Genomic DNA, 23,630 nt, shown 5'->3' with positions numbered 1-23,630 from the left:
GCATTTGGATTCTACGAGTGCTATTTAGTTGGCTAAGAATCTAGTTTTCCATGTGAAGACAAAGCACATTGAGATGCGTCACCACTTTATTTGAGAGGTCGTTGAGGACAAGTCCACTGAGCTTGTCAAGATCTCAACATACCAAAATCCTGCAGATTTGCTCACTAGAAATCTCTTAGCGGAGCGCTTTATCTTCCTTAGAAAGTTGATGGGCGTTGGATGAGATGACACCTGTTCTCATCCTGTTGTACTCATGTACATTTGTACTTTGTTACTTTTTTCTTATTCTCTCCTCACCAGGGGTACATTCGCTTTTAGTGGGAGGTTGTTAGGGGTAAAGGCGCCTATGCCTAGTCGCTCGTGTATTAGTTACATTGACAGTATTCGCATACTAACATGCCTGTACATTGTAGGTGGTGGGCACCTATCATTGTCACTTCATTTTTTATTCTTTGAATGACATTTGAATAAAGGGAAGGCCGGTCACACATTGTGACTATTGAAGTTTCCACATCTTGTGTCTCTGTCTCTCTTGGTTTTGCTCCTTCCATCATAGCTCTTACTTCTGCTCAAAGCTTTCACTTCCGGGCTCACTCCTTTTAGCAAAAACATAGCATGATGACGTGGTAGGCTAATAGCGGCAAAAACACATGAATGATGATGTGGCAGTCCGTACAGTAGCTGTAGATTACAAACGTAGTAGCTTAATAGTTTGCCAATTATAGATGATGTGGCTAATTAGCAAACACAACAAGAAACGACGTAAATTGCGTGATGGAGGTTGGAAATAGGCGCCAAATTGATGTAGACAGCAATGGGCAGCTTCAAATGAGATATCCTTTGTGAATGAGGTGTGGGCAGCAGCGAAGCTAGAGGGCCCGAAACTTGCAAAAGTGAGATTATGGGAGAGTTTTGGGCTACATGCCTATTTATAGAAAGTTTGGGACACCCAAATTAGAGTTTTGCATGTGGGACACTGTAACTTTCTAGGATCGCGTTTCTTTTTAATATAAGAAGGTTTCTTTCATTAATTAAACATGTTTTGGGGCTGTTCAAGTCAGGTTGATGCATTTTTGGCCCAACATAGAGACACCTGCTTCATCATGATCATCCAATTGTGCAATTGGTCTAGTTCTAGCCATATCTCCTAAGCATTAATCAAATGCTCAATGTTAGCAATCACAACAAGAGCGCAAGAGAGAAATAGAAATGAGTAGGTGTGGGCATTTAGTTTGTCCCAATGTGCATGTACCTTTACTGAAACTGGTCTATGACTCACATAAAGTGGTAGTTCCTTCAATTAATACCTGGTCTTTTCACACACACACACACACACACAAACAGAGACCTCACTTCCTCGCTCAACACCAGATTGGCCCTGAAGACCGGTACCCCTATCGGTATTTCTTTATCAATTAAAAGATGGAAAGTTACAAAAATGAAATGTTCCAAAATACATAACCTGTGAACAATTGGTTTTTATATTTTCTGAGTAAATCCTAGCTGTATAAGGACATTACAACATGACCAGAATAACATCCCTTTTAGGAAAGCATTTTTTGTGACCATAACTCAATAATTCATGTGCAGAATTGCAATCTGCAGAACTCTGTATTTACTGTTCTTACTGTCCAGCATGACCAAAACAACATCCCTTTTAGGAAAGCATTTTCTATGACCATAACTCAATGATTCAGAACAACATCCCTTTAAGGAAAGCATTTTCTGTGACTATAACTCAATGATTCATATGCAGAATTGCAGTATGCAGAACTTTGTATATACTGTTCTTACTGTCTAGCATATCTAGAACAACATCCCTTTTAGGAAAGCATTTTCTATGACCATAACTCAATGATTCATGTGCAGAATTGCAATCTGCAGAACTATGTATTTACTATTTTTACTGTCCAGCATATCCAGAACAACATCCCTTTTACCTTGGCATCATTCCAGCAGTAAAACAATCCCACAAACAACACTAAATCAGAGCTGAAAAACCATGTTCCTGTGTGGCATGGTCATCACTTTTTTTAGTTCATGCATTGGAGAAGCCAACAGCCTGCTCCTGAACCTGGACAGTGAGGCTCTTGCCTCAGTAGAAGTGCAAAGAAAACAATCGAATTTTGATCTTGGCCAGGCTCATTGTCCTGCACCATCTCCAGTGGCTAAGCATACAATCCCAAACCACTGGCTTTTTATTCTTCAGTGCCCATTCAATATGGAACCGGTCCTAAGGCTCAGACAAACCATTAGTCCAATTTGTCCCAATGGTTGCCTCTTTTGGCCATGCAAAGATCCCGGCTTAATCCAAGAGAACTCTGGGGGTAAAAAGCAACATCAACTAAAGAAAAGAAAAATAAAATATTTATACAAGTAAATAAGGAAAGCAACAACAAAAAGTATCACCACTTGGTGACATACCTTCCTCTTGAAAGAAGCAAGCGACCTTGATTACATGCCAAACATGCTAATGGATAACATAGGACGATAACAAGATTCTCCGTGTTATTTGTGCCATTGCATGTATCACTTGCTAATAGATGACACGGGGCGATGATAGGAGTTTTCCCACTACCATTTGTGCCATTGCAAGTTCAAGTCTCACATAGGTGAAGGATCACATCCTATATCCAACTATGATTACTAGGAGCCTTTCTAATATACATGTTTTTGGATGTAACACGGTGATAGTACGTATCCCCGAACTATTAGTGTCACAACATGCATAATCATTCAACTGAAGTGTAACAAATACAACTTCAAAGCACTGAGATTTCATTCAATGATACACATGTTAATGCTAAGTGTAAACCATACATTGTGCATTATTCAATGAGATGCAGTATTCAACTGTACAATAGAGAATGTACATTGCTTCAAAAAGCATTCTAAGTCACTGTAGATTCCAGTAAGAAAGCTTCTTGGTAAAGTTGTAATAACTGAGGCGAATGTGCCAATTCAGCCTCTTTCATCCATTTGGCATCCATTGGTGAATAGTTATTGAACTTCACAAAAAATCTTCTTACAACTCTACCTTTCACTTTCCTATCCTTATGTGCTAGGATCTGCTTAGGAACTAGAGTCTCATCTAATTCCTCTACTTCAGGCTGTTCCTCTTGAAACATATCTTCTGGCACTTCACCAATAAAAGGCCTCAATAAGCTCACATGGAATGCATTATGAATTTTCCAATTCTCCGGCAATTTCAGCCTATATGCCATGTCATTGATCTTCTCTGAGACTTGAAAAGGGCCGTAGTAACATATACTTAGCTTTGGAAACATATCTTTCTTGCCATTCTGTTTTCTCAAACGTGCCTTTTCAAAATGCAATAAGACCCAATCATCCTTTTTGAACAAGAGTTCCCGATGACAACTATCAGCAACTATTTTCTGTTTAGCTTGTGACTTTTCTAAGGCATACTTGACCTTTTTATATGCTTCTTCCCAATCTTTTGTATAACGATCTGCTTCAAAAATGTTATCTTTTGTTTGCAAAATGGAAGGCAATTTCTTTCCACCTTCCACAACCTCAAAAGGTGCTTTGCCAGTAGATGAGTGCACTGTATTATTGTATGCATACTCAACCAATGGCAAGTAGTGTTTCCAAGAAGTCTTATGATCTGAGACATAACACTTCAGTAGATCTAAAACATTCGAATTTGCTTCTTCAAACAATCCATCAGTTTGTGGATGGAAAGAATATGAAAATTTCAGCGTAGTGTCCATGTTTTCAAACAATGCTTACCAAAACAAGCTAGTCATTCTTGGGTCTCTATCACTCACAATCGACCGTGGCATTCCATGGTATTTGAAGATATTATGCATAAACATCTTTACCGTGTGTTCTAACTTAACCTTTTTCCTTATAGGAATGAAATGTGCCTGCTTGCTGAATCCGCAAATGATAGTCTAGATTCTATCATTCCCTGAAGAAGTTCTTGGAAGATAAAAAAATGAAATCCACGACGATACTTTCCCATGGCCTTTCTCGAATAGGTAGTGGTTGCAATAACCCTGGTGCCTTCTGTCTATCACATTTGACCTTTTGGCATACAAGGCAATATTTGACATATGCATCAACATTAGATCTCAAGGTTGGTTAATAGAAGAAAGTCTCTATCGCTTTGACTATAGCATCAATACCACGATGTCCTGCATATGGTGGAGCATGACTTTCTAATAAAACTTTTGGCTTTAGTTGTTTTGTAACGCATAGTCTTCCATGCATCATGATAAAGCATTCTTTGAACACATAATGACCATGATTTCATGGTGATAAGAAATTGAAACAACTGACACCTGTGGTTTGCGAGATAAAGCATCTGCAACTACATTCTTCTTGCCTTCCACATGTACTATTTGAAAATGAAACATAGATAGGAAATTTGCCCAACGCATGTGTTTCTCTGACAATTTAGCATGTGTGAGAAAGTATCAAAGTGTTTGATGATCCGTTTGCACTACAAAATCAGCACCAAGCAAATAGTGCTTCCAACTAGAGAGTGCATGGATCACAGCCAATAAGTCTTTCTCATAAATTTGGTAAGTCCTTTCAATGACCGAAAGTACTCTACTCTCGTATGCCACAACTCGGCCATTCTGCATTAATACAACGCCAATGCTATTTCCACATGCATCACACTACACTAGGAATGGCTTAGAGAGATCTGGCAAGATAAGTACTGGATCTGTAGTCATTTTTCCCTTCAAACATCTAAATGCTGATTTCTCTTTGTCAGTCCATTGCCATTTGACATCCTTCTTTTCAAATGCATGTAAAGGAGAAGCAATCTCTGCAAAGTGTCTTACAAATCTTCTGTAGTGAGAGCATAGGCCAAGGAAACTGTGGACATCATCAACGGTTTTCAAGTCTGGCCAAGAGACAATTGCTTCTATCTTTGCAGGATCCATCTTCACACCATCTTTAGAAACTATGTGCCCAAGGAAGTGAATCTCTTCCAAAAAGAATTCACTCTTCTTGCCATTAATGAGCAATTTGTTATGCGTAAGCTCATTAAAGATTGTAACTAAGTGTTTTCTATGCTTCTCTTCATTCTTTGAAAAGATAATCCTATCATCAAAGAATGTGCTAGCGAAACTTTGATAAGGGTGGAAAATTCTATCAATCATCCTGTTAAATGTAGCAGGAGCATTGGTCAATCCAAACGGCATGACTAAAAATTTATAGAGACCAAATGTCATTCTAAAAGCAGTCTTATGTATATCCTCTAGCCTGATTCTGATTTGAGGGTACCCACTTTTCAAATCTATCCTGCTAAACATTCCTGCTCTCTGTAATCGATCAAGAACCTCATCTATCCTTGGAATCAGAAACCTATTCTTGATTTTGTTCTTATTCAAGGCTTTGTAGTCAATACACATTTGCCAAGAGCCGTCCTTTTTCTGAACTAGCAGCATAGGTGAACAAAACGGAGAACTACTGGGCTGAATTAGTCCCTTCTCTAAAAGCTCATTAACCTGTGTCATAATCTCTTTCTGCTGCGCTGCACTGACCCTGTACAGTGGCCTATTGGGTGGACTAGTCCTTGGAATAAGATCTATGGTATGATCTTCAGGCCTCTCAGGGGCTAACTCTCCTGGTAATGAATCTAAGGAACAGCCATTGAATTTATCTAAGAAAGCCCTTCTACTTTTATCTAGTATAGACACATTAGTGTTAACTTCATTAACTTGCTTTGCAAAATTGAAGTACGCAGAAATATGATTTTTCATTGTAGAAGTAATTGCAAAAGCAAAAACAACTGGGACATACTCTTCTTTAAGCTTCACATCTAACGTATGAGTCTTGCCTCTATGTACAAGAGTAATTGTTCTATTGTAAGTATCTAAGATAGCATGCTTCCTGTGGCACCATGGAATACCCAACAGAACATCACAGCCCTCTAAAGGCATAATATGGAACTCCTCTGTGTCCACATAGCTCTGAATGTGCATACGGAGTTTGCCAAGAATAGGGGTGACAGGTTGGCATGCTAAATCAGTCTGTGCAACTGGTCCCATTTCCTCCAGACATATACCCAGCTTAACTGCCAATGCTGGTGAGACAAAGTTTGCACGAGCTCTAGGATAAAAGAAAATAAGCACTATGGAATCTCTAATCTTTCCTTAAGCTCTGCACAATTCTGAAGCATCATCAGCTGATTGATCTCCCACCATATCAAGCACTAAGCCAATGATAGGCTTCTTTTTACTTGGCGCATCTTTATCCTCTACATCTTTAGAAGATTGCTGTGGACACTTAGAAGCAATATGGCCTTTTTGTTCACATATAAAGCATTTCCCAACCATCATTAAAGCCTTTCTTTCTTCAAATGATTTGCCAAAAAGTGGCCTCTTCTGTCCTTTGCCCTGTTTAAAAGAAGTCTGAGGTTGTTGCTGAAATCTTTTCTTCCAAAAAGACTTCTTCGTAAAGCTGGTCTTTTTTGGAAATTACTTCTTCTTCTTGCCAGGATCCTGCTTAAAATGAGAATCCTTCTTTTCAGTGTCTTTAGAGCTGTCAGCTTTTCCTTTCAACAATGCATTTGCCACACCGGCATTTTCAATTAACTATACCATATTTGTAGCCCTAGTCTTGGTACAATAATCCTTGATGGCTCCGAGCAAACCGCAACAGTACTTTCCAATTTGTTCTGACAGGGACATTGTCCTGTAAGAACTCACGGGCAAAAGTGCTTTCCAAAATTTCTTATTGTACTCTTCTAAATCCGCACAATTTTCCGCGTCCAATTTATGCCATGCAGTCATGACATCTACTTCAAACGTGTTAGTTAACCATGAGGCTTCAAACAACTGTTTGAAATGGACCCAAGTGGGAGGTGCATATCCTTGCATCAACAATATGTTCCACCACTGCAAAGCATTACTTTCCAAAAAAGTTGCAACCTTCCGCACCTTAGTCTCAGTAAAATTCCCTCTAGTGTAAGCTGCATCAAACTGCTATTTAAATGTCAAAGCTTTCAGCTTATCTTGCATATCACTGAAGGTTTCAAACTTTAATGCATGACTACCCTCTTTATAGTCTTTAGGCTTTGCACTTTTTGGTGTCAGGTTGTCATAGACAGGTGGCTGTAAAAAGGGGAGTCCCTTAGGCGCATTATTAGCATTCATTTCACCTATCTTAGTTGCCATATGTCCACTAGGCTGAAAAAAACCAGCCACTGCATTTTGTACTCGAGGCATCAAATAAGGACTCTACAAAGTCTGATAATCGGGCTGTAGACCAATATTAGCATAAAGTGGGTTCACTGCCTCAATAGGCATAATTCTTGGTGGCCCTCTAGGCAAGTATTCTTGATAAACCGTGGGTAATCCGGCCATTGCTTGAAAAACTGACCCACCACCAAAGTAACCAAGATAAGTAGCAAACTGAGGAGGAATATTCTGCTGTGCCACTTGTGCATAGCTGCCTTGACCATTCACTCCCTGATCCTGTGCTTGTGCTTCTTGTTGCACTGGACCTGTCTCCATGTTTGGTGTCTTGTCCACATGCTCACGCACATTAGAGGTTTGCCTTTTTGAGTGTTCCATGGTATGATGTGATGACTCAGTCTGAGAATCCTCATTATGTGACTTCAAATTTTTTTGCATCCGAGGATTCTTTACAAGTTGTTGGAAAGAGCCAAGCATACTGAGGAGTTGTGCCATAAACAAGTCCTCCTGTTCTTGCTCCTCATCTTGTGGTTCAATATTGGTTCTGGAAGGTGCTGACACCTGTGCACCAATACTCTCTCTTCGATGTCTATGAGGAGAAGAACTCTCTTCTTCATGAGGGAGTTTTCCTTTGCCTTTATCCATGTTTGCCATCTCTCTAGTCCTGTAATCTCTGTAAAACTTGTTTGTATGGCCTCTTCACCCAAAATTGTCCGAGCTTAAATTCTTATAGAAAAGAATTTAAATCCCGGGGATGGAACCATGAAACCGATCTATGACTCACATAAAGCCTTAGTTCCTTCAATTAATACCTGGTCTTTTCACACACACACACAAACAGAGACCTCACTCCCTCTCTCAACACCAGATTGGCCTCCAAGACCGTCGCCCCTCTCGGTATTTCTTTATCAATTAAAAGATGGAAAGTTACAAAAATGAAATGTTCTAAAATATATAACCTGTAAACAGTTAATTTTCATATTTTCTGAGTAAATCCCAGCTGCATAAGGACAATACATCATGACTAGAACAACATCCCTTTTAGGAAAGCATTTTCTGTGACCATAACTCAATGATTCATGTGTAGAATTGCAGTCTGCAGAACTCTGTATTTACTATTTTTACTGTCCAGCATATCCAGAACAATATCCCTTTTACTCTGACATCATTTCAGCACTAAAATGGTCCCATAAACAGCACTAAATCAGAGCTGAAAAACCCTGTTCCTGTGTGGCATAGTCATCACTTTCTTTAGTTCCTGCATTGGAGAAGCCAATAGCTGCTCCTGAATCTAGACAGTGAGGCTCTTGCCTTAGCAGAAGTGTAAAGAAAACATAGAACTAGCTCTACCTCCGTACATGAGTTAGAGAGAAAGAAGTACTCTCCATAGCTGATGAACTTGCAGCAATCTGCCCTCACCTCCTCAAAACTTCATTCCTAGATCTGTCCCTCATGCCTATTATGTTTTTAAAAAAATGGTCTCTCTCTCTCTCTCTCTCTTTTGGGAATTTGTACCACATGGCTTACATGTAACAATTTTTCCGTTTAAATCTTCCAGTCTAAAATTCTCCCTGACCTCGGCACAGACCAAAGAATTAATCCTTGTGCAAAAACGAAGACAATGACGTGAACAGATTGTGGGGTCCAAAAATAGTAACTCCCTAAATTTTAGGGATGGTGACCCTCGCATTTCTCAAGTTTTTCTAAGTAACTTTTATCATTGCAACCACATCAAAAAGTGTAATGTGGCTCAGTTACGGTGACTTTTATTCCGTGAGCATTCTCACATGTGCATCTTGTGTCTTAGCTAGTCTCATTGTTCTGCACCATCTCTAGTGGCTAATCACATAGTCCCAAACCACTGGCATTCTATTCTTCAGTGCCCATTCAATATGGAACCGGTCCTAAGGCTCAGACAAACCATTAGTCCAAATTGTCCCAATGGCTGCCTCTTCTGGCCATGCAAAGATCTTGGCTTAATCCAAGAGAACTTTGGGGGTAAAAAGCAACATCAACTAAAGTTAAAAAAAATAAAATATTTATATAAGTAAATAAGCAAAGCAACTACAAAAAGTATCACCACCTGGTGACATTTGCCAACTCAGCTTTCTCATTAGCAGAAAGCTTGGATGTGTCACGGACTTTAGGATAGTCTATGGCTTCAGTCATGAGTTCCGCCAAATCACAGGACTCTAAGATGCCAAGTATCATTACCTGCTAGATGTGGTAATTTTCCCCATTGAGCTTTTGATCTTGAGGAAGAGTTGGTAATATAGGGACCTTATGGTCCATAATAGCTTGAAAATCCATATTGAGCTTAGAAGACATTGTCACCTGAAACAAGGGCAGCCCCCTCTAACTTCGAAAACACAGCCTGCTAGCGCTTCCTCCTCTTGTCTTGAGCTTCAAAAACACAGCCTACTAGGGCTTTCTCCTCTTGTCACGAGCTTGTTTCAACCATTGGAGGCGATGAAAATGCAAAATCTGCACCAGAAGGCTAAAAACATAGCCTTTTTTCCTTCATTAACAGCAAAAATCTGCAAAAAATAGCAACTTCTCTCCTTTCCCGTGCTTCACCTATTAGTCCTAGTCTTGTGTCAATGTGCAGCCCTCATGCTCGTCCTCGAATGTCAGAGTGCGGCAAATGCAAAAGCGTACGACCAGATTGAAAGAAAATGAATATGGAGAGAAGAGGGACAGAGAAAGAGATAGCAGAATGCAGAAATCTGCAGCGAATGAGCGCTGAAATGGAGAAGGCAGTTATGTATGGTGGATTGTCGAGTATATCTCTGTTGGACGATCTCTCTTGCCACTTGGAAAACAAGTGAGAATGACTTTGCTGACCAGCCTATAAATAGGCAATTAAAAAACACAAAAACAATCAGGTCGCTAGTAAAAACTGGCCGACTGCTGCAAAAAACTAGTTGCAACAACAAAATGAGTGTTGGGTTTTCACTCACGACTACGCTCATATAGGGGTGTTGGTTGATCGGTAGGACATTGGGACACTTTTTACTCTTGGTACGAGAGGTTTTTTCCCCTAGACTTAGTCTTATTTCCTATGTGCTTATGTCACACACTTACGAGCACTTATCGTGTTCGGGTGTGAACACCCCCTATGACCCTAAGGTTTAAGGGTTGTACTTTGTACTTTCAGTTTATACTCTTTCGGTCTATTGCATTGGGTGTCGTGCTTCACTCTCCATATCGTCTACTGCACTCTGAGTTGAGCTTTCCCTCTCTCCATCTCACATTTGGTATCAGAGCTGAGTTCAGTTGAGCTGAGCTCAGCTCACCTCAGTTCAACTCTGTTCAGCCTTTAAGAGTGCTTGCGAGCTCCACTTGCTTTGCTCTTAGCACTTGCAAAGTGCCGCCCTGTGGTGCTCTTTTTGGAGCCAGCCAGCTAGCGCCAACAGTCTTGTCCACTCCGCCTGCCTAGACTGCCTGGGCTACCAGTTAGCTAGGGAGCCCACCCGCCAACTTGCCCGTACGTGCAATGGTCATATGCCGCCTATTTGCTTGGAAGCCCGCGTGACTGTCTTGCACCCTCGCCTGTCTGTTGCGCTGCTCCAGCCACCTGCACTCGCTTGCTTGTCTTCTAGCGCCCTTGCGGTGTTATGTTGCCCTAGCGCCAACACCTCGCCCTGGTTTGCCGTCCCCTCAGTGCTCCCATGCGACTTGGAAGCCGCCATTTGTGCCCATTGACTATGTAACAACTTGATACGCCTGCCACCAACAATTGTGACAGCTTCCGATTGTTAAGTTCAAGGCAAAAGACATTTTTTCAATTAATTTTTTATTTCAAATATTATTCGTAGGAAAGCATTGTGCTTGGGCAGCACATCTCTGCACTTGCGAGTGTCTAGGATACATTTCATCTAGAGATTTTGTGAAATTTTGGGGCTTTTAAGGTTTTTGAAGACATTGACACATGTATTGTAGTCTCAGTCTCAGTGATAGACTGTTTTGGACAATTTTGGGGTTTTTCCTCATACAGTGTTGCTGAACACTAAATGCACCTTGGACTGTGTGTATTACAGAGTGTACTTGAGTGTACTAATTGCAGCAAGCTATTTGCTGTAATTTCTAGAAATTTTACGATTTTCAGGTTGGTCCAGCTTGGATATTGTTCTTTTGCTTTCTTTGGCATTGATTATCATGGCAAATCAGGGAGGTGATGTCTTTACCTATGTATCCAAGGAGAATAGATTGGATGGTAACAACTACTCACTTTGGTCCTTCATGATGAAGAATGTGCTTGTGGTGAAAAATCTTTGGGATTATGTCAGTGGAGAAGGAGTTAGGCTCGGAGTTGTGGCTCCAGCTACTCCTCCACAAGGATGTGGACAATGGGCACCTTAGCCTATTCAGCCTGCTACACTTCAGCTACTTTCCCAAAGATCAACAACTCAAAAAGCATGGGATACACGAGATGCACAGGCTTTGTCGTTGATTGCATTGGCAGCAACGGTCCATCATCCTTTAGATTCGTTCTACAGTTTCTTTACGAGAAGCTTGGCTAACTTTGGAGTAGATGTTTTGCTGGTAAGAATGAGACTCGTATCTCTTTCTTAAAGAAAGAGCTAGAGATATTGAAGATGGATAAGGGTGATTCTATACAGGATCACTTGAATAAAATTTAGGACTTGTGTGAGCAACTTATGAATGTTGATAAGTACTATTCAGATGCACAGGTGATATCTACTACATTGAACTCATTACCTCCTTTGTACTTGGCTTTCCACACTGCCCTAAATCTCACAATGAGGATAGCCCCACAGCCTATTTTCTTTCTTCAGTTAGTCAGTTTGCTTCTAGAGAAGGAGCAAACAAGAAGAAATAGTGGTGTGGATGTCATAGCCTTTGAGCAGGCTTTTATGGCTAGACAGAAGGGCAAAGGCAGCAAAGTAAAGAATGCTCCACAGAGCTCTGGGACTTTAGGCACCTCACAGGGAAGTAAAAAACAAGGGGACACGCAAGCCAAAAGGGCAAATGTCATTATTGCAAGAAGCCAGGCCACTACATCACTGAGTGTAGAAAGTGCATTGCCAAGGAGAAGAAGGAGTCAGGAATGTCTGTTTTTGATGCTCCTTCCACTGGTATTGAGTTCACGTCCTTTGTTGCAAACATGGACTATTCCTTTTTACACATGCAGTTATGACACTTCTTGGACTGATCGAGCATTTAGCTCTACTGAGGATACAAGCACTTGGTTTTTTGACAATGGTGCTTCTAAGCACATCACATCTCATAGAGATTTATTTGCTTTTGTTGGTGCAGCTCCAGTTGGCAAGTCTGTACAGTGTGCCAACAATGCATTATTCCTTGTTAGAGGTATTGAGGAGATTGTTCTCACAGCCATCGATGGCTCTATTATCCGCTTATAGGATGCTTTGTTTGTGCCAGACATAAAGAAGAATCTGCTCTCTATCTTTGGCACGTTGTGGATTGCAGGTCACATTCGATGATGACAGATGCATGGTGAGAGAGAAGGAACACATGACTTTGGTCTTGATTGGCACTTTATGTCATGGGTTATATGAGTTGGATGCTCTTTGAGTTGATCAGTCAGCGTACTTGGCATCCACTATTACTCTTGCTATGATACAAGCAAAGTAATGGCATGCTCGCATGGGGCATGCGAACTTTGGTAGCTTAATGATCTTACAGTATACACAGATGCTAGATGGATTACCTCTTTTGGAGAGACCTCCTAAGCACTTCTGCGAAGGATGTATTTTGGAGAAAATGCATCGGTTTTCGTTTCCCCATGATGTTGCTTTTAGAGCCACAGCCAGGTTACAGTTAGTGTATTCAGATGTATGTGGACCTATGCAAACAAAGTCATTGGGAGGATGTTACTATTTTGTAGCTTTTATTGATGAATTTACTCGATTCTGTTGGATCTACTCTTTGGTAAAAAAGTCAGAAGTGTATGATGTATTCTTGGCTTTTGTTGCACTTGTTGAAAACCAATCTGGTTGTAAAATAAAGACTCTCCATTCTGACCGAGGGGGGGAATATATGTCCTCTATGCTGAATTCCTTTTTGAAGCAGAAGGGCATTGTTCATCAATTCACTACTGCTTATACTCCACAGCAGAATGGGGTTGCAGAGAGGAAGAATCGGTCACTCATGGAGATGGCCAGATATATGCTGAAAGCAAAGAGCTTGCCACATAGTTTTTGGACGGAAGCTGTTATGTGTGCTTGCCATGTTTTAAACAGATGCCCCACCAAAGCATTAAAGAAAATTACACCTTTTGAGGCTTGGAACTGTCGGAAACCTTCTATTGGACACTTTCATAGGTGTCTTGCATATGCATACATTCCATAGGTACTCAAAAAAAAGTAGGATAACAAGGCTGTCAAATGCATTTTTGTGGGATATAGTAGTGAGAGCAAAGGCTATAGACTCTATGATCTTGTCTCTAAAAAGGTGTTTGTCATTAGGGATGTACTATTTGATGAAAAATCAGAATTGTCCCTTACTAGTTTAGATACATATCAGGCTGCCCATGATGTATTTGAAGGGCCGTTGCCCATTACATTTGGTGATTCAGTTGGAGTTTCAGCAAGTGAACTCAATGTGGAGCTAGCTGCTCCATTGCAAAATGCAGAAAATCAGCCATTGGTTGAACTGAATATTCAGTAAAGTGCTGAAACTGAAATTTAGCAAGAGCTTATGCACAGTCAGGAGGCCAGACAAATGCCTAGATGGTATTTACAGACTTTGAAAGATAGTCATCTGGATGCACCCATGGCTAGTCGTACTAGAAGGCAAGCTCGTATGCATGATATTGCACATACCATGGAGTTTGTTATGGCAGCAAGCATAGTTGATGATGAGGAGCCTAAATGTTTTGAGGATGCACAACAAAGTGTGCATTGGATGGCAGCAATGCAAGCTGAATTGGATTCTATTACTAAGAATCAAACATGGGATTTAGTGTCTTTGCCCTTTGGGAAGAAAGCCATTGGAACAAATGGGTCTACAAGCTGAAACAGAATGCAGATGGATCCATTGACAAATATAAGGCAAGGCTTGTAGCTAAAGGCTATGTACAGAAGAAAGGCATTGACATGAGGAGACATTTGCTCCTACCTCCCGAATGATGACCATCAGGTCTATGGTTGCTTTGGCTGCCCATTATGGATGGACTGTGCATTAGTTGGATATTAAAACTACATTTTTACATGGGGAACTTCATGAGGAAGTATATGTACAATAGCCCATTGGTTTTGCAGTTGAGGGATCCGAACACTTGGTTTGCAAGCTGAAAAAGACTTTATATGGTTTGAAACAAGCTCCTAGAGCTTGGTATGCAAAGATAGATGCCTTTTTGCTCAGCCAAGGGTTTATAAACAGCTCATCTGAGTCTACCCTTTACGTATGTAAAGAGAGGGGGATCCATGCTGATCATTTGTCTATATGTTGACGATCTTTTGCTTATAGGGACACATGCTGATCAGATTTCAGCATTCAAACAAAATTTGCAGCAAACTTTTGACATGTCAGACTTGGGGTCTTTGCATTATTACTTGGGCATTCAGTTTATACATGGTGCTAGAGGTATTGGTTTATCACAGTCAAGATACATTGGTAAACTTCCTGAGAAGTTTGGCTTACAGGATTGCAAGCCAGTGTGTACACCAATGGAACTTGGACTAAAGCTGTCATTATATGATGACAGTGATTTGTTTAATATACACACATATGCTCCAGTAGTTGGATGTCTTATTTACCTATGCAACACTAGGTCGGACATACAATTTGCAATTTCAACCCTGAGCAGATATATGCATCAGAGGTATATTGAGCCTTGAAAGAAAATACGCTTATTTGTTGGCAGTGCCACAAAGGCTTGACCAGGATGATGCTGGGCCAGATTCAGGTTGGCTAGATTTCAGCCTGTTGACATTTAGTTCAGAGGCAGCCCTTGTGGCATTTTGCAGTTATCCTTCCCTTCCATCACTATAATTGTCATCTGTGGAGTTCATGAGAAAAACACAGTTCACAGCTCAGCCTATTAGTTTCCTGATTTGTTTACGTTCTATTTGTGAGTTGAGCAAGGCTGAACTGTCCCAGTTATTTTGGTGTGCTATGACCTGTACTGTTTAAACATATTAATGGTTACTCTTTTGAGAATAGAAAAACTTCATGGTAGTGTACATGCCTTTTTTGGTTTTTAAGTAGATCACAATGCTCAGTTGTCTCATTCTTAATAATAAGAAAACTTATCTAAACCTATTATTTGTGCAGCTGGTTCGTTTTGGCATGTAGATCTGAAATAAGCCTGGTCCAGTGACATGATATTGTCTATTGATATCTTTCTTGTGGTTTGTAGGTGTTGGAATTAGTTCCATCCCCTTTGAGCTCATATAAGTCGCATTGGGGTCCATTGGTATGGTTGTTTCCTACCATCTTACTTGTTGTGGTTCCATGTTGTTAAAGGAAAGAGTGTCAGCCTGGACCTCTTGCAGTTGTTTTTGCTTGCACATAATTTATGTTGGCACTCTCTTATAACTTAGATATTTTGATTAGCTAAGCGTGAGCAACTTGTGGAATAATGATTTATCCTTGTCGTTGAAGAAATGCATGTTTGGACTTTTGGATAGTATAGGTATCCTGTGATGAATGATGGAAGTTGCAGAGGTATGTCATGTAGAAGCAATTGCTACACCAGAGAAACATGGGATGGGGGAAGGCTAAAACCAGGGAACAGAGACAGGGGGAGGATGGCATTTTAAGTCTTTATCAAACCACTTGGGCTCATGCTGCTAAAGAACAGTAAAATTATATACGTAAAGACAAACATCTTGGAGACACGACATGTATGCTCTCATGCTTGCAGTGTGTCACAATAGAGAGGCGGCTCAAATTTATGGAGGTGAAGCTGGCAACTGTTCTGTAAGGGTTTTGGGCTGTGCAGATAAAGGCTACTGCAGTTTAGGACTCAAGATTGGCAGGATCATCAAAAAGGACCTTTTTCAGCTGGATTACTTGGACATGGTGACAATAGTGCATGGAGTGGGAATGAAGACCGCTTTCTATTGAGAGCATCTTCTACATTCTGCAAACAAGGGCTTTATTGTCTGTTCGAGATAAAACAGATCAAGGCTTTATTGCTCATTGGAGATAAAAGGAAACCCATCTCTCTCGTGGTATCAAATGTGCTATTGGCTAGTTACACATCTCTTCACATCAGCTAGAGATTGAGACTGGCAGTTACGATCTATACCCGCTGAGGGCATATGCCAGATTTGTCAGCTAGGGACAAAGGCAAAGGAACATTACATTTTTTGTTGTCTGGCCTACTGTGAGATGAGGGCACACTTTCACTGTCTCTTATGAGATGGTTTTGGACCATTGTTGAGAGTCCTGGATTATTTTGATTAGTGATGTCTAGGCCTCTTTCTCCTTGAGATAAGATACTCCTTAGGGGCAAACCATCAATACACAGGTGGCCTTTCTAGAGGCAGCTTAGAGCTTTTTACGCAAGGAGTATTGAAGCAGTTTCAAAGCAGTCTCAGCTTGTATCTGGGAGGAGTATACATGGGCCTCTTTCTCCTTGAGATACACTAGCTTAGAGAGACACTCCTAAGGAGTAGAACATCAATACACCAAGGGCCTGTCCTAAGGTAACTTACACATTGTTCCATGAGGAGTACCCAGGGGGTTTCAAAACAGCTTCAGCTTACATCCTAGAAGAGCACAGAGGAGGTCCCAACACAGCCCCATCTACATCTACGTGAGGGGGATATTGCTTGATCGAGAAGTCCTACTTGGCCGATCTAGATGTCCTAGTTGTTGATCCATGTGTTGGTAGTGGTGAACATGCTTAGTAGGACAAGATTATTTCTCAAGCTAGAGCTAGGCCCTCCAAATTGTTCTCCGCATGGGACAAGATTGAGGCTATGTGATGACAATGAATGAGGGCTTTCTTAGGATGAAAAGTATCCACATTGTATTCCTAGGCATACTTGGTTCTAAATATAACCGCCATGTTTATGTGTTATGCATACTCATATCATGTTTTGTAACTACTTAGCATAAGGTAGAAGCTGTTATTGGAGCACAATGAGATTATCACTCGGAAGGAGGGTGGTAGTGGCAGGCCAAGTTTTGTTAGCCACCATTATTACTTATTTTTGGGCCTTCTCTAGGTCATGCATTGGCTAGATGAAGCGACTCATTATGGATTTTAAAGATTGATGGCAAACTTATGTGAGAGGATTTGGATTAGTTTGAGACCACAATATGATATCAATTGAGGATTAGAGTTGTGCTTCATTGTGACATGACTTGGTACTTAGTCTCAGACCCTTAGACTTGCATGATAGATGGATGAAGACATTGGGCATACAGGAGGAGGTCACTATAGAGACTTTGGTGGGACCCTAGAGAGTGGGAATGGAGAGATCCATTTGTAGAGATGCCTTGGGATGTATCCTTCTTTGGGTATACCACTAGGCTGGGGAGGAGGATACAAATGAGGAGGATTAGAGCAGTGCGAGCTGTTGCTCAGCATTGGACCACCCAGGGTGTATTGCAACCTTTCCTTGTAGACTTGTGGAGAAGATTGGATGCATACTTGTAGATGAGATTGAAGGATAGATGTAGAGGCATTGCATATGGGATACCCAAGGGCTTAGGAGGTCTGGAGGAGAGCCTTAGGAAGGTATTTCATTTCACTTTAGACTCTATGATTGCTACGTGGGGAATAGTTGATTGGGTTACAGATAGAGGACCAGTGTGTAGATATGAGGATGTACAAGGGTGTCACGCCTATCTTGTTTTGGGACAGCTTGTGAGTAGGATTATCATGCCAGATTTTTCACAGATAGTGTGGACTCAATGGCATTGTGATATATAGGAGCTAACAACTAGCTTTATTGCTTGGTACATATGGACATGAAGATGTAGCCAGGCTATTGATTTTTGGACATATTGATTGCAAAGACTCTCTCCAGGTTCTGGACAGAGATTTTCTTGGAAGATGGAGTGGATATAGGGTAGTTGGGAGACTATGAGGAGGAGGAGAGATGCTTTTCTTAGGACATGGGATAGTGGTCTAGCATTATAGACTTTTCAACTGGTCACTTGTTCAAGCTTTGTAATAGACTTCCTCGTTACATATTTCTTGATATGAAAGTACCTTACAGGGCTGCTTTGTATTTTGCATTTTGCCTTGGGATATTTTGTTTTGAGTGTCAAAAGATGACGTACCAACGAGACAGTAGGGTTGGCGGGGAGGAACACGGAGTGAACTCGGCAAACATGGAGAAGAGAAGAGAAGAGAGAAGAAACTCTGATGAATGGAATGATGAAGTTCCGAATCATGGAGTGAATGTGATACAAGGGACCAAGGGTGCCGTAGCACAAGGAAGATGATGAAGACAGCCACGAGCCACGAACCGCAATGTCCTCCTGAAGGGGTGTGAGGGTAGTGGAGAGGCTGGAGAGAAGAGGTGACGGATTGAATGAATCAGCCGTGAGGAATGAATGAGAGAGTGGCCTATATATAGGCATAGTCAGTCTAGGATGGCGTCCCTTTTTGGGGCTGCAAACCCTAAACGCAAAACGTGGAAACGCAAAAACGCAAATTGCGGGCGAAGGGTTTCTCAACATGGTCCTATTTGAGATTGTAGACCCCAAGTTCCAACACCATTGACAAGTCCTAGCTTGGAACCATAACCAGTTTTATATCAGCTTTTTATCTCGGACAGGCAGCTCTTTTGTGAATCAAAATAAATATTGTGAGGGGTGCCAAGGTTGGGGCCCAACTAGTGTCTTTGTGCTTGTGTGGGATTATCCTAGCTCCAGTATTGTGAGTAATTTAGTTGCTGATTTTCAAAATTAAGTTAATTTTGTTTGCAACTTTATGTTTCTACTGCTCTTTAGCCATGCTGAAAGACCGTTTCAAACAATGTTGTTAAAAGAAAGAATTCTGTAAAAATTCATGCTAGAAAGACGTCACCTGCTAGCCGCTATAAAATATGCAGCAGCCTTCTACCTTGGACTTTGTGTTTCTGGAGTGGTTGTCAAAACGCCTCAATCAATATGCAAAGGGAGCAAGGGAAGGCTGGAAATCTGCAAAAGCATATTAATATACTACCACAAGCACATGCCAAGAAGCTCAAGAATCGCTGACCTCTACTGTAACAGCAGACAGGATCTGCGGTGAAGACTTTTTCTGGGAGAAACGGATGTTCAGACTGCAATGCTCCCACAAACAGCAATCATCCATATTTCAGAGAAGTGTCAATAATGGGGAAGGATCTGTGCTGTGATACCATGATGATAACAGAGACACAGAGTGGACAGCAGGACAGAGAAGAATGAATACACTGATGAAAGCAGAATGAACCTAGCTACCCAGGCTGCAAATGAGTAATCAATGTGAATTAAAGTATAGTGTGTGCTGCCTAATATAGCAACAGGGAGAAACACGTCTCACCAGCCTACAAATCCAACCTAAATCAGGTTGGACCAGCCTGGACAAACATGACAGGACAGGCCCAAAACAAGGAATCATCACCTAAGAAATTCTAGGCATCAAAAGATTATGCTACAAGGAATGCATGATTCCTTTCTTTCCATCTTGGAGATACTCTAATTATAGGAGAAAATCTGCCTATTGAAATGAAATTTAGCATCTAATTGGCCTGATTGTCTATCCAAAAAAACTTCACCAGCTGGGCAATAACAGAGTATGTGCAGGGCCATCTCCATAGGCTGTGAAGCCTCAGACAACGAGGTGAGGCAATTTAGCTCTGCTTAGCCAAATTTCGTTCAGCTGGAATCACTCTGATAAAATGTTTTAAAATAAATATTGTTGACCTACCCTTGGAAGGGGAAATATGCCTCAAGTCCAAATGGGGAAACTGCACGACAGCTAGGAGTGTTCCTTATAAAATTTCAATCATTAAGTCTGCCCATTTCATGGATTTGAGGACATGATCACACACACACAAATATGCACAGGTGCACATGTATAGACCAAATCATGCATGACTTATACACCTTCCGGACACTACTCAAATGTTACTCCCCAAGTTAACAAAGAGAAAATGTGGGAATACTTTAATTTAGTATTATTTTTTCGAAATATATTCACCCAAGTTAAAAGCAGTTGTTTTCATGGAATCATGACCATTTAGCTGCTTCAACGAAAGAATTATATCTTACTGTATTTCATAAGAGTCCCTTGTTTACTGTCAGCTCCTTTTTATCCAAAGAGAAGCTCGTGCTCTGCTAGCCATAGCCAGCTCTCTGAAGGAGTTTCCACTTGTTCTGATCCTTTGATATACTGACACTTCTGTGGATCTCTTGATTCCAGAGCAAACTGTCTAAACCATTTGATCAAGCCTGAAAACAATCTGTCCTCTTGTTCATTGCCAGGAATTGTTTGGGTGCAAAAACCTGGGCATGTATCTCTTGAACAGCTGACATTCAGCATGAGACAGCATCGTATGGACCTTATCCTGTATGGTCCGATTCATACGCTCTGCAACTCCATTTTGGGGTGGATTATGAGGGGCAGTGAGCTCCCTCTTTATCTCTTTGCTGTTACAAAATGCCTGAAAGGCCTTGGACACATATTCCCCACCATTGTCAGAGCGAAGACACTTAAGTGTCTTATCTGTTTGATTTTCAGCCAATGCTAAGAATTTTTTAAACTTGTCAAGCACTTCATCCTTGCTACGAATAGAGTAAACCCATACTTTCCGTGTAGCATCATCGACAAAGGTGACAAAATATTTCTTTTCCCCTAAAGATAATCCTAGCATTTGACATACTTCGAATGTACTAACTCTAGAGGAGAAGATTTCAAAGAAAGAGACTTTTTGTAAGACCTCTGTGCATGTTTGCCATAAATGCAATGATCACAATGCTCAAAATTAGCATAACGAAGACAAAGCAATTAACCCAAATGAGAAAGCACTTTCATTCTTGTTTGACTCATGTGCCCCAACCGGCCATGCCACAAAGAAACGCTTGGCTGCTTGGTCACGGAAACAACATGGTTACGCACACTAGATACATGAAGTGGATACAAAGTGTCACTCTTGCAACCTCTGGCAATAACCCTAGATTCCTTATAGACCTTCCATTTTTCATCACCAAAGGTGGTATGAAAACCATCATCATGTAGCTGCCCTGTACTAATCAAGCTCTTCTTGAGTTGAGGTACATGCCGTACATGTTGAAGTGTGAAGACAGAGCCATGCTGAAACTGTAACTGCACACTGACAATACCTGCAGTCTCACATGCATAGTTGTCCCCAAGATGGACAACACCATGTCGACCCCCTGTATAGGCGAAAAACCACTCACGATGAGGGGTGACATGAAAGGAAGCACTTGAATCAAGAATCCAGGTATGCATGTCATCAACTGTATTTGCAAGTAAAGCATGTACACCAAAATGTGAAGAGACAGAGTACATCACTCCCACTGTCACTGTTATGAGTGACTACATTCACCTCTTTAATTTTTACACTGCTCTTCTTAGGTTGACTGTCCTTCTTTTCTTCCTTGCAATCATCCGTCTTCTTGCCTTTTCCTTTCTCTTTCTTCCATTTGTAGCAGTCACATTTAAAGTGACCCTTCTTGCCATAATGATAGCATTCAACATCTTTGCCACGTGATTTACTGCGTCCCGTGCCATCATATTTACCCTTTTGCTGTGATCTGCCCCTAGTATGCAAAGCACTGGAAGACTTGCTGGATGCATTGTTCTGTCGATTCATCTCTTCCATAAGTAGAGCACTCTCTACATCATCATACAAAAGGATCACATTAGAATTGCTCATAGCAGTCCTGAATGTATCCCAACTCTCTGGTAGAGTGCAAAGCAAGAAAGTAGCCTTAAATTCCTCATCAATCATGAACTTCAAGGCAACCAGCTGGCTGAAAATGAAGTTAAACTCACTCAAGTGAGTAGACATCGCTGTACCTTCTTTCATATGCAAATCCATAAGCTTTTTCAGCCAATACACTTTGCTTGTAGCACTCTTCTGTGCATACAGTTCTTCCAGTCTAGTCCATATAACATATGCAGAATCCAAACCTTCAATGTTGAACAGCAAGGCATCAGAAATTGATAGCTCTATGTTTGAGCGTGCAAGCTCATTCAACTCATCCCAATCATCTTGATCCATGTCCACGGGCTTTGCCCCTTTGGTTTTGATCAGCTTTGCCTGCTTCTTTTGTAACAGGATATTGTATCACTGTTTTTGCCAAATTGCAAAATTATGTGCGCCTTCAAGCTTCTTTATGTGCATCAAATTACTGTTGTCATTGCTGCCAGCCATGATTTTCAGCCCAAATGTGACAAAAAAAACCAGCAAATGCAAGCCTAAAGTGTCACCCAAGTGACAAGGTAGAAACAAGTACCAATCAGCAATAAATGGCCACGCAGAAGTACATATTTCAGATTTGTTATTTTCAGAAGCGCCAAAACAAGTGCGCTATAGCATTATCCAACTGATTACAGCTGTTCCAAGGGCATGTGCATCACATTATATGAGAAATCCCAAAATTTCAGCTGCAATTTCTGTTGTACATGTACCCACGGGCATAAAATTTGACACAAATGGTCAAAAACCCCAAAATTTTGTGCTCAAAAGCGTCAAACACACATCCGCATTTCCTTTGTCATGCATAGGACTGTCCAATTTTGCCAAAATAAAGCAATTTCAGCAAAACCCCCAAATTTTACGAAGTGTTGATCTCCAAATTGTGCGGAATTCAACCTGCATGTACATAAAGTAACCAAATGTTGCACAAATTTTACCCAAATTGCAAAAGCCCCAAATTGCACGGTGTCCAATGTGCTTCAATGTCGAGAAATTGGGTTAATTTCAGCCCAATTTGTGCATGTACATAAAAAGCGCTAATGTCGGGGAAAAAATGTCACAAATTCTTGCAATTTCTGAGACAAAATTGCTTATCATGCATCAAATTTTCCAAATTTGAGAAAAGCCTCAAATTTCTGGGCCAAAATGTTGAGAAAATTCACTCAAATGAGCAAAATTTCAACAATTTTGGCGAAATCCCCAATTCAAATTCCGCACAATGTTTGCAATTTCAACGTAGATGCCTCAATTTTTCACAAACAGTGCTGAGGCTGGCGAAGCCCCAACTTTCTGGGCCAAGATTGCACAAATTTGAGATTTTGTGCTTACACGCGCAAAACCTCGTAAGTGGGTCAACGCCCGCTGCAGTCGTGTCGCGTGACGACTTGTCACTTGTGCAGCCCGACCGTCAGGCCGCTTGTTATACGCCGCCCGACTGCTGGTCGTCGCCAGTTTGCAGCGTCGCCTGCAGAAGTCACGCTTGTGCTGCCTGTCGTCCGCTGGACCACATTGGTCAATGGTCACCTGCAGTTGTTGTTAGTTGCTGCACCGGTCGACTGTCTCTCCAGCACACGGGTCTGCTTGCGACTCT

General features: G+C 41.1%; 1 protein-coding gene across 1 annotated transcript in view; it reads left to right on the top strand.

Annotated features, from left to right (window-relative positions):
• Positions 1–23,630, top strand: part of LOC148016213 (uncharacterized) — a 117,245-nt gene that overhangs the window by 45,310 nt on the left and 48,305 nt on the right. The window contains exon 2 of the mRNA XM_087664053.1: positions 15,523–15,579. Within this exon, the coding sequence (XP_087520179.1) occupies positions 15,523–15,579 (57 nt within the window). The remainder of the gene's footprint in view (positions 1–15,522; positions 15,580–23,630) is intronic.

This window comes from Lygodium microphyllum, chromosome 23 (genome assembly GCF_053477565.2).
Source record: "Lygodium microphyllum isolate KBCC chromosome 23, Lygodium_microphyllum_v1.1.10, whole genome shotgun sequence".
Classification (NCBI taxonomy): domain Eukaryota; kingdom Viridiplantae; phylum Streptophyta; class Polypodiopsida; order Schizaeales; family Lygodiaceae; genus Lygodium; species Lygodium microphyllum.
The sequence above is the reverse complement of the archived record's forward strand: the minus strand, read 5'-3'. Positions and strand labels throughout refer to the sequence as shown.